This window comes from Rhinatrema bivittatum, chromosome 2 (genome assembly GCF_901001135.1).
Source record: "Rhinatrema bivittatum chromosome 2, aRhiBiv1.1, whole genome shotgun sequence".
In the NCBI taxonomy this organism is placed as follows: Eukaryota; Metazoa; Chordata; class Amphibia; order Gymnophiona; family Rhinatrematidae; genus Rhinatrema; species Rhinatrema bivittatum.
In genome coordinates, this window is record NC_042616.1 from 812,669,923 (window position 1) to 812,682,369 (window position 12,447).

Sequence of the window (12,447 nt, forward strand, 5' to 3'; positions counted from 1 at the left end):
GGAAAATCTTCTAAGGGCACCACCTAGAGAAAGGGTGAAGATTAACAGTTTTTAACGAAAAAAGATTAAAAAATAATAATAAAAAAATCTTTGCATAAAATAAAGTGAGTGGGAGGGAGGTAAGTTAATGATTATATTATAAAGAAGAAGCAAGGCCGTGGAGGCATGCATTCAAGTATATGAAACTTACCTTTCCCCGCATTAAAATATTTCTTAAAAATATCGAGTTTGAACATTAATTTAAGATTTATAAGAATGATAAAAAGAAGATGAGATTACTATTGGGAAACACAGATTATACAAGTTGTTTGGTCTCATCTTAGCGGAGATTGAAAGGACTAATTACACACTCCATTGCTTCAGGAGCCAACTAAAAAATTGGTATGAAATGTAGAGTGGCTAAAGTAGAGGTGGAGAAATAGTGCAAGATTTGTAAAAAAATTGTTGGTTTCATCTTCCTGCAAAGCTAGAACATAATCCATACGTCCGACTGATGGAGAGAACAACAGAACTGGCACAGCAGGGGGAAAGGTTGGGAAGGTGAACTGATACTAAAGGAGAAGGGATTGAAAAGTGACCTGATATTAAAGAGGAAGGGGTGTAAAGGTGACCCAATGGGAAACTGACCTGGGATTGCAAGGGGAAGGGAGGGAAGGTAAGGTGACCTGGGATTGCAGGGAAAAAAGAAAGATGGTAAGGTCATTTGGATTGCATGAGGGAGTGATGGGAAGGTGACCTGGTACTGCACGGAGAAAGGACAGGAGGATGGCCTGGCATTGCTGGGAAAATATGGGATGATAAAAGCATTCAGAATGACCCTAACCATTACTTACGTTCTGTCTTTTTCATGATGCTGATTCACTGAAGATTATTTTAGTGGGTCAAAGAATAAAGAAGCTGAGGGAGAGACGGCATCCCTCAATTTATATCAGTGTCGCCTACAGGGTAAGATTTATTTATTTATTTATTTATTTAGAACTTTTATATACCGGCATTAGTATGCAAACATCATGCCAGTTTACATCATAACTAACAGACTGAAAATACAATTAACAGGGCAGGGTAAAACAGGGCGCATAAATACAAGTGCAGACAGTAAGGAGGAAGAGAGCAAACATCAACTTTGAACGGTGACAGGAAGGCAAACGAGAGTCTATATACAATTTAGGTACTATTTACAGGATATACAATTTAAGTACTACTTACAGGATTAAAGGAGAGGAAGAAAATGGAGTCAGTTATTCTGGGTAGGCCTGTTGGAAGAGCCAAGTCTTTAGTTTCTTTTTGAACTTAGAGTAGCATGGCTCAAGTCTAAGTATAGTCGGGAGGGAGTTCCATTGCTTAGGGCCTGCAATGGAGAGTGCACGGTCCCTTGTGGCGGATAGGTGGGCTTTTTTGATGGGTGGGATTTGTAGTGTGCTTTGTTGATAGAGCGTATGGGTCTATCAGAGTATGTGGGGCAAAATGGTTCGTCGAGCCAGTTAGAGTTGTGGGAGTAGATGGATTTGTGAATTATGGTTAGGGTTTTAAAGAGGATGCGGGATGCTATGGGGAGCCAGTGAAGGTCTTTGAGTATGGGAGTGATATGATCAGATTTCCGTGAGTTAGCGATGATCCTGGCCATGGATATGACTATATATAACTTCTTATTAGTAAAATAGCAACCCTGGTACTTTGGCATTTTGTAAAGGGACATGAACCCTGTTAGAGCTGAACAGACTCCTAAAATACTTTCTCTTGCTTAGAAATGAAAACGTTTTCCTGGAAGGAAAATAATCTGGGACATCTTTGGTCAGCTGCCATTCCTAGGCACTGATTTAGAGGAGGTGCCATGCCAAGATATGGGCAGTGCCTCTGGACCACATGTCCATCTGCTATCCTCACAGCAAGGACCACAGATCCATCTGCCATTCTCACAGTACAGTGAGCACTGGGACTAAGCCCAGAGAGGGAAAGTCTTGTGAGTGCAGGCTTAGTCCCTGCGCTCACTGTGCTTTGAAGTTTGCTGCTGGAGCTGAGGTCCGGGGCAGAGGAGGCAATGGCGGCAGCAATGGGAAGGGCTCTTTCCAAGGTCTGGAGCAGGACTGCAGGGCAGCAAAGGTAGAAAATTTGCTATTCCTCAAAATTTTGTTATCCTAGGCAAAGGCCTAATAAGTCTGTGCTTAAATCTAAGCCTGAAAATAATTTGGGCTTACTAAGATAATATGAAACCTGTTTATTTATTTATTTATTTATTTTTATGGCCTCGCCATTTCCTCCTGCTCTTTTAGGCTTTCAGCTCAATTGGAGCTAGCTTATACTGCAGCTGTGGAAGCATGAGCCTAGCCTTCTTTCTGACAACTGGTTTTTCCCCCTCCCATCTAGCCCAGCTATCGCAGTGATGATCCTCGGTCAAAGGCCACAGACTGGAGCCCGGTACGTGTGCACCCTAAGTCTGGCCACTCAGGGTCACCCTTGTGGGATGGCAGAGATACCCTCCTTCCTCCCTCCTCAACTCCTACCACCAGGGTGGGAACAGCTGTCTCCACAGCATCCTCAGGCTGGCCTGGGACATTGTAATCCTGTTTCTGCAGGAAATGGAAAATCTTTACAAGAGATGCAGTCAGAATCCTTTGCATCTTTAAACTGAGAACTGTGCACCTCTTCCCCAGAATCACCCTTCATTCAGCTCTTAACAGCACAAGAGACAAGAGTGCTCCACATGCAGCAGTTTGCATTCAGAAATATGGCTTAATTACTTATATTCACTATAAACTTAGAAAATACATTTTTTATAGATTCAAAAGTGCAAAGAATTCTTTTTTGAAGTAATCCATTACTGTAGCCTGTCAGTCAAAAAGAGAAATATTATAACGCTCCAGTTTCTTCTCTGTTAACAGCAAACAACAGTTACAATCACTAGGTATAATCGATAGGTAATGGACCAGTACAGCAGCAGCAAACTGTCACTAAAATGAAACACTCCCACTCCTCACTTTCTTGAGCCCTGCCCACAGTAGGCCTTCCTCTCTCCAATAGATTTCCTGGAGCAGGCTTAACTAAGCTAGTATAGAAGTCTTTGCAGGATGTCATAAAGGCGCTTCCACCTTCAGGCTGCCCCTCTCTTTTGTGTATGCATGTGTTTGGGTTAGAAAGAGATACAGAGATATGGGGATCGGTAACTATGAAAAGTTGGCATCTAGGAAAATTTCTCCTGCAGTCCTCCAATAACCAGTATTGATGATATACACCTCAACAGTACCTCACTGGGTTGAGTCCACCGCTGCTTGGTGAACTCATCTGCTGAATGCTACTTTTGCCAAGGCCCACTTATCTACACCACAGTGTCTTATGAAGGTGTGGCTGGAATCCCAAACAGCTGCAATCTGTAAGTCTTTGGCTGCAGCTTGCACCTTTTCAAAAGACCCAGTGAGCAAGCTCTGAGAAGTTTTCTGATTTATCTGGGAAGGTTCAGAGATACAATGCTGACTCCATCCAACAGTGGGTGTTTAAAGGCTTTTCTTACCAACTGCAGAAAACCCACAAACTATTCTGCCATTCTGAAAAATGTCATCTTCTCCAAATGAAATGTTCAGGTGCTCAGCATCCAGTGATTGGCTTTTCCTTTCCTCAGAACTGGAAAGGTTTTCATGTAAGTTAGAATGCTCAGACTCCTGACTGATCAGAAAACCAGAATTAACTTACATAATGAAACTTTGAACAGATCTTAAGGCTATCTTGTCGTGAAAACTGTGAAAGAAAAGTAAGACTGAAGACAGAGCTTTTTACCTACTCTCTCTTATTGTAGAGCAAATTGCAATAACAACAAAAACTAGGAGGCACGAGGTAACCTGCATGGAATGGCAGTCACAACCCTAAAAAGAAGGTGAGGGATAACCTGCATGGAGCAGCAGTCACAATCCTAAATAGAAGGTGAGGGGGTAACCTGCATGGAGCAGCAGTCACAACCCTAAAAAGAAGGTGAGGAGGTAATCTGCATGGAATGGCAGTTACAACCCTAAACAGAAGGTGAGGGGTAACCTGCATGGAGCGGCAGTCAATGCTAAAAAGAAGGTGAGAGGTAACCTGCATGGAGCGGCAGTCACAACCCTAAAAAGAAGGTGATGGGGTAACCTGCATGGAGCGGCAGGCAATCCTAAAAAGAAGGTGAGGTAACCTGCATGGAGCGCCAGTTACAACCCTAAAAAGGTGAGGAGTAACCTGCATGGAGCGGCAGTCACAACCCTAAACATAAGGTGAGGGGAAACCTACAAGGAATGGCAGTACAGCTCAAAAAAGAAGGTTAGGGTTAACCTGCATGGAACAGCAGTCACAATCCTAAACAGAAGGCATGGAGGAAACTTGAATGGAGCAGCTATTATAACCCTAAACACCTGATTGGGCAGACTAGACAGGTCACTTTGGTCTTTATTTGCTGTCATTTGCTATGTATGTTACTATGTTATTTCAAGATTATAAAGAAAAGAGAAGCTGGCCCCTTGGCAACTAGAAATATTTCTGTTTTGCTGACTTTGATCTTCTAGTAAAGCAGAGTTGCTTACCTGTAACAGGTGTTCTCACAGGACAAGCAGGATGGTAGTCCTCACATATGGGTAACATCACAGGATGGAGCCCAATCACAGAACACTTTTGTCAAAGTTTCTAGAACTTTGACTGGCACCTACTGGGTATGCCCAGCAGTGCACTGACCCTGCATCCAGCAGGGGTCCCCCCTCAGTCTCGTCTTATAGTAAAAGTAAGTGCGAAAAATAAAATAAGAAAACGTAAGTGAACCCAAATTCGCGGGATGGCGGGCGGGTTTCGTGAGGACTAACATCCTGCTGTCCTGTGAGAACACCTGTTACAGGTAAACAAGTCTGCTTTCTCACAGGACAAGCAAGATGGTAGTCCTCACATATGGGTGAGTACCGAGCTGAGGATGCCCGCGCAAAGCACCAAATGCACCCAAAGACGTGCAACAGGCACAACAACAGGGGTGGAAATTTGGTTAGGAGGGCATCTAAACCCTGAACGGATCGGTGGAAGGATGTTGGGAAGTTAAACTGAAAACAAGTTGCGTAGAATAGACCGGCCAAAGATGGAATCCTGTGTGCCAGTCTTATCTAAGCAGTAATGGGCTGCGAAGGTATGGAGAGAACTCTAGGTAGCAGCCTTACAAATATCAGCAAGCGGCACCGAACGGAGGTGCGCTACTGATGTCGCCATGGCCCTGACAGAGTGTGCTTTTACACAATCTTGCAGTGGAATGCCTGCTTGCTGGTAGCAAAAAGAAATGCAGTCCGCTAACCAGGAGGAGAGATTCTGCTTTCCCACAGGATTTCCTAATTTGATGGTAGCAAAAGAGACAAACAACTGAGTGGATTTCCTGTGGGCCGACGTGCGGTCTAGATAGAAGGCTAGGGCACGTTTACAGTCCAAGGAATGCAGAGCCTGTTCTCCTGGGTTTGAATGGTACCTGGGAAAAAAAGGTAGGTAGGATAATGGATTGATTAATATGAAATTCTGACACTACCTTTGGTAAAAATTTAGGGTGAGTGCAGAGAACTACCCTATCATGCAGAGTTTTTGTGTGAGGAGGATAGGTAACTAATGCCTGCAATTCACTAACTCTGCGAGCGGATGTGATAGCGAGAAGGAAAACTACTTTCCATGTGAGATAACGGAGATCACAAGAGTGGAGAGGCTCAAACGGAGATTTCATGAGCCGCCCCAAAACCACATTGAGGTTCCAAGCAGAGGCCGGAGGGCGCAGTGGAGGTTTTAAGTGGAGAAAACCTCTCATAAAGCGTGTTACTAAGGGTTGTGTCGAAAAAGGAACATTCCCCACGACTTTATGAAACGCAGCTACCACCCTGACATGCACCCTGATGGAGGAAGTTTTCAGGCCTGCCTCCAACAGGTGCCAGAGATAGTCCAGAAACTTCGCCGTGGATCAAGTGAAGGGGTCTAAGGACATAGAAGTGCACCAGATCGTAAACTTCTTTCATTTAGAACGATAAGACCTTCTCGTGGAAGGCTTTCGTGAAGCTACCAGGACTCGGGACACCGACTCTGAAAGGTTAAGAGGTTGGAGTATTAACCTTTCAACATCCAGGCAATCAGAGATAGGGCCTGGAGGTTGGGATGTCGCAGGTATCCTGAGTTATCAGAAGCGGATCCATCCCCAGAGGAATGTGCCAACATACTGATAGATCCTGGAGAATTGGAAACCACACTTGGCATGGCCAGTGAGGGGCTATCAGAATCATTACGCCCTTGTCCCTCCGTAACTTCAAGAGAGTCTTCAATACGAGTGGAAGTGGAAGGTACGCATAGAGGAGATCGCTGGCTCACGAGAGGGCGAAAGCGTCCCTCTGTTGTGAGTGGCGGCTGCGAGTTAGAGAGCAGAAGTTTTCTACTTTGCTGTTGTGGACTGACGCAGAGGTCTATGTGAGGGTAACCCCAACGTTGGAAAATTGTGTCCGCTACCATGGGGTTGAAAGACCACTCGTGCGGAAGAAACGTGTGGCTCAACTTGTCCTCCAACACATTGTCCACGCCCGGCTGTGAGGTACATCAAGTGAGAAAGGGCCCACGCCCATATCTGTGCAGCTTCCTGACACAGGAGGTAGGAGCCCGTTCCTCCTTGCTTGTTGATGTACCACATCTTCACCTGATTGTCGGTTTGAATCAGGATGGACTTGTTTGAAAGGCAATCCTGAAAAGCCCTGAGGGCATATCTGAGGGCATATCTTTGGGCAATTAGATATGCCCTTATGGTTGACAGGTGGAACTGAACCTGAGGGCATATCTGATTGCCCAAAGCTCCAGGAAATTTAACTGGTGTTTGGCTTCCTGTGGAGACCAGGTTCCCTGAGTCTGCAGGTCGCTGACATGAGCACCCCACCCTAGGTTGGAGGTGTCTGTTGTCAAGGTAATTTGAGGTTCTATAGCCTGAAATGGAAGGCCTTGAAGTAAATTGGAGTGTTGCATCCACCAGGCCAGCGATAGTCGGAGCTGTGTGATAACGTGAACAATGCTGGACATTGGTTGACAAGCCTGAACCCACTGGGATTTTAAGGTCCACTGCATAACTCTCATGGCTAGGCGGGCCATCGGAGTGACATGCACCACGGACGCCATGTGACCCAGCAGTATGAGGAAGTGACGAGCAGTTGAGGATACTCGAGTCTGTAAATGATGCGCTAGAGAGGCCAGGGTGAAAGCCCGATCCTGAGGAAGGAAGGCTTTCACCTGTATAGTGTTTAGGTCAGCCCCTATAAAGGATAGGATTTGGGATGGAACTATCTTGGATTTGGGATAGTTGATTAGAAACCCTAGGGCGATCAGGGTATGGACAGTGAGACGCAAGGACGCCAATGCGGCTGGTTGGGTCGGAGCCCTTATCAACCAATCGTCGAGATAAGGGTAGACATGGACACCCTGACTCCTGAGAAAGGCTGCGACTACTACTACGAGGCACTTGGTGAATACTCATGGAGCAGATGCTAGGCCGAATGGTAGTACACGGTACTGAAAGTGACGAGGGCCGACCAAGAATCTCAGGAATTTGTGATGAGATGGAATAATTGAGATGTGTGTGGATGGAGATCTAGAGAGCATAGCCAATCTCCTTTTTGTAGAAGAGGAAGTAGCGAACCCAAGGTTACCATCTTGAACTTCTCTCTTTGTAGATACTTGTTTAGGGCGCGAAGGTCCAGAATTGGACGAACGCCACCTGACTTTTTTGGGATGAGGAAATACCGGGAATAGAACCCCTGCCCCTGTTGGGAGAGGGGCATTGGTTCTATTGTCCGTGACTGGAGGAGGGTTGAAACCTCCTGTTCCAGAAGGAGAGAGTGGTCGGACGATCCCCACGTCAGCCGAGGTGGGGAGTCCGCCGGTACGGTCAGGAAGTTGAGGTGGTAACCCTGAGTGACTACTGCAAGTACCCACTGATCGGTGGTGACTGTGTGCCAATTGTTGGTGAAGTGGAACAAACGACCGCCTACTGGTACCGATGGAAGAGGAGGTTGGCCTATGCTCTCCAGGAAGGAGTCAAAACCCTGACGCTGGTCCTGGCTGAGGAGCAGGTTGGGTCTTCTGAGGTCGGGACTGCCTGGACTGACCTTTTTGATAAGGCTTGGAAGGGCGGCCTCGGGAAGCCAGAGGATAATACCTTCTTGGTTTGTAGGCTGGCCGCTTAGAGTCTCGCCTGAATGTCCTCTTGGAGGTGGACGAGAAATCAGCAGGCACTGAAGAAAGTTGACACAGCGTTTCATGGTGGTACTTGAGCTGCGCCACAGTCTCCTGGATTTTATCTCCGAAGAGATTATCCCCAGTACATGGCAGGTCAGCCAACCTGTCCTGCACCTCTGGTCTGAGGTCGGAGGATTTCAACCAGGCCCACCTTCTTGTGCTAATCCCCACTGCGGACACCCTAGAGGCAGTGTCAAATATGTCATACGCAGCGCGGACCTCATGCTTGCCCGCATCCAGGCCTTTTTGAGCAAGAGCATAATGGTCATCCTGGAACTGGTCAGGTAAAGTTTCAGAGAAATCCTGTATCTTCTTAAAAAGGTTTCTGTTATACTGGGTCATGTACAACTGGTAGGAAGCAATGAGAGATATAAGCATTGAGCCATGAAAGACCCGTCTGCCAAAAGCATCTAGGGATTTCTGCTCCTTCCCTGGAGGTATGGAGGAATGAGGTTTGGAATGTCGTTCCTTTTTCTGGGCTGATTCCACAACCACAGAGTGATAATCCAGTTGTGATCTTTGAAACCCAGGAGCTGACTGCACAAGATATGTGGAATCTGTCTTACGGTTGACAGGTGGAACTGAACCTGGATGCTCCCAATTTCTCTTTAGCAGGTCAATCAGGATTTCATGAATGGGAATTGACATGATTTCCTTAGGAGCATCAAGAAACTGGAGTACTTCCAGCATCTTGTGCCTTGAATCTTCTTCTGTCTGAAGCTGAAATGGAATTGTTTCAGACATTTCTTTAATGAAGTTAATAAAAGACAGATCCTCTGGAGGAGAACGCCTTCTCTCTTCAGGAGGGGAGGGCTCTGAAGGCAGATCATCGGTATCCTGGGAAGAATCATCAGTCCAAGGATCATAAGGTTGATCACCAGCTTCCTGAGGATCTTCAGAGGGGAGAAATGGCATTAATCCCGAAGGACCAGGCCCAGGCATCGATGGCATCAGAGGTGGCACCGATGGCATCAGTGGAGGCACCGAAGGCATCGATGGAGGAACCAACGGCATTGATGGAAGCACCGACGGTATCTATGGTGGCACCGATGAACCGGCGACATCGATGGATGAGTTGGGGCAGAATTCCAGACGGCGGTATGGGTATTGGTGTTTCTTCGACTTCTGATGACACAGGAATCAGCATCGAAGGAAGAGGACATACCGGTGTTCTCAGTTCCAGCGGTGGAAGGGCACCTAGCAACGAATCCAACCTACCCAGTAGCAGTGCAAGCACCATGGGAATCAGATCGGTGACCGGCTCCGGCACTGGTATCAGCATCGATGGAGGCTGGAAGCCCTGCAGTGCTTTACCAATGGCCTCTTGGATCATCTGATCCAATTCCTCGCGGAAGCCTGGGGCGTGGAACCCCGGAACCGGAGTAGGAGGCAGCACTGGCGAAGCTGGAGGGTCCACCGGTGAAAGTGGAGTCGTGGCTTCCTGCACTGATGAAGGTGGGGAACGCCTCAGTGATCCCGACACAGCGGAGGATGGGGCCTTCTCTGGACGGGATTTCTTTGTCGGTGGCTCTATCGATGCTGATGCCAAGGATTTGCCTGGTTCGGCGGACTGAGCCTTCTGATGCCGGTATCGACACTTTTCACGATGTTCTCCTTGGTCCTTCTCCTGAGGCGATAAGGAAGAAGTCAACACCTTTGAAGTAGTTGATGCTAGTCGGACAGCACCGGTGTCCCGCTGCTGGCGAGAGGTCGATGGCTCTGGCTTAGAGGAAGTCGAAGCGGTCGATGGAGTCGGGAGTTTTGAATGAAAAAGAAACTTCATCTTCTCCAAATGGGCTTTACGGCCCTTTGGCGTCATTTGGGCACATTTGGTGCAAGTTAGGGTATCATGGTTGGACCCCAAACACAATACACAAACTCTATGTGGATCTGTGATGGACATTGTCTGAGGACAATCGGGGCACTGACAAAAACCCAACGCCATGGCTTCGACAAAAATTTTGCCACAGTGCGGTCGATGGCCGGTAGGCCCTGAAGGGAAAACGCAACGGGAAATGACCACAACAAGGGTAAAACTTTACCTTTCGACTGCAGAGTACAGATATCGATAGGGGGACCCCTATGGGGTAGAATTTTTGGAAAATTTTTAAAGACGTTCCGTGAGGAAATTTCCTGTCAGGAATCTCAAGAGAGCTCCTTAACCCGCGTGGCTACTGCTGCGCGGAAAAAAAGAGACCGATGGGGAACCCCTGCTGGATGCAGGGTCAGTGCATTCCTGGACATGCCCAGTAGGTGCCAGTCAAAGTTCTAGAAACTTTGACAAAAGTGTTCCATGATTGGGCTCCATCCTGTGATGTCACCCGTATGGGAGGACTACCATCCTGCTTGTCCTGTGAGAATAACTACAAATGCTAGCAGAAACACAGCCATCCATGTAGCCAGGTTTGTGTAGCAAGCTATCCAAGGGACTTAAGAAACCAGCTGTTCAGGCACGGGCAGCAGCTCTGTGGTTTCAAAAGGGAATGGAAGGGTAGTGGGTAAAAACAAAATTTTGTGTGCTTATCTACCCAAATGTTCTAGATTGGGAGTGACATCTTAAAAGCAGTCATGCCGTATGGATAGTAGTTGGGATATATTTTTTGCAGGTGACAGAGATAACTGAGCAGACTGAATGAGCTGGCAGGTCTTTTTTTCATTATTTTGTTACCATGTTACTCTGTATTTAGGGGGAAAAACTGTAGAGACAAGACTCTTTCCATTTCTGAATCATAGTGTCTTTAGCCATCGCCTTATCCTCTCATTAACAACTGTAATATCTGGAAAGGTTTCTTGAGTACAACAAAGTCATAAGATCCTTGGATGGTCTGCACTAGAGAAAAAAAAATCATCTCAGACACTTCTGTCTTTAATTCCCATTCTCTAGTATTCAAGGAGGTTCTGGTTAAGCAGTCCATCTACAAATTCAGATCTCCAGCAACATGACTTGTTCACTGGTTTGTCAAACTCTTCCAACCCAACTTAGGACTCATCAGTTCCTGAAGCATCCTAGTACTCCCTAAACTAACCTTCTTTTTTTTTACCAGATTGACTGACTTTATATGAACCTCCTTCTGCCCAAGGAGTCTCAGAAAAGCACCTAAGCCCAGGAACTCACTTTTCGAGCACATTCATATTGAAACTTCTGTAGAAACTGACACTCATTTCAAAGGAAAGAGATTTATGCCCCTCTGCAATTGGTCTGTCTAATCAAGAAACTATCAGTCCCTCCAAAAATTCTAAAGCAGGAATATCAGATGCACCCTGAGTGGAATGAATCGAGAATGATCCTGTTTTATAGGGATGTGCATGGGAAAAACTTTCATTTATTTCCTTTTGTTTATTATTTGTTTTTGGGTTTTATTGTTTCTCAGTTTTAGCAGACCCTAACAAAACTAAATGTCATTTTGCTTCTTTTTTTGTGTCATTTTGAATAGGAAACATGAAATCAAACCACAAATGTTATTGGTGTTTTCCATGTTGTTTTAAAAAACTGAACGTCTTTATTGTTTCAAAGATGTGCAAATGCCTGGAGCTTGGTCCAGGCAGTGATGTGCTACCATTTTCTTGAGCAGGATCTCTTGCCAGCTGTTTTCCATCCTATGAGAAGCTCTTTGTTTACATAAAATAACAAGGGGCCCCTCCAATACATCACCAGGTCCAAGGAAATATTTCCATCGCTGAACCATCAGCACCAGAATTCATAGACAAAAACAGAGGTCCTCATTATCTGAGACTTCAACTGTTGAATTTCTCTGCCTCAGCAGAGACATTTTGTTCCCTGGAAGGGATGCAAAGGTTTTTCTTGCACAGAATCTTGCACTTAAGTGGTTCAGATTCTGAGATGGCTCCAGGACTTTGTTTCCAATCATGTTTCTCAAGAAAGAAAAATCACTATTTCTTGCTGTAATTATGTTCTTAGAAGGTTATAATTTATGCATGGATGCCCCAACATATTCCCTAGGTGGAGAGAGGCTATCAGGGCAATTATAACTTTGGAAATACTCCGGGAGTCATGGCAGAGCCAAACCAAAGAGGGATGACTTGAAAATGAAGATCTCATACAGAAAAGCAGAAATTTATAAGAGCGCTTAGCAAAGAAAATACACAAATCCGTCTTCTGGAGATCCCAGGGAACAAGAAAAATCCCTGTGCTAAAATCCCTGAATCAGAGGTTGTAGCATCTTCACTTTGGAGCAAGATACACAAACC

General features: G+C 45.9%; 1 protein-coding gene across 2 annotated transcripts in view; it reads left to right on the forward strand.

The window, feature by feature from the left end:
• The window catches only part of LOC115085804 (speriolin-like protein), a 670,698-nt gene that overhangs the window by 566,728 nt on the left and 91,523 nt on the right, over positions 1–12,447 (forward strand). For both annotated transcript variants that reach the window (XM_029592238.1, XM_029592239.1), the window contains exon 8: positions 868–945. In XM_029592238.1, coding sequence (XP_029448098.1) covers positions 868–945 — 78 coding nt within the window. The remainder of the gene's footprint in view (positions 1–867; positions 946–12,447) is intronic.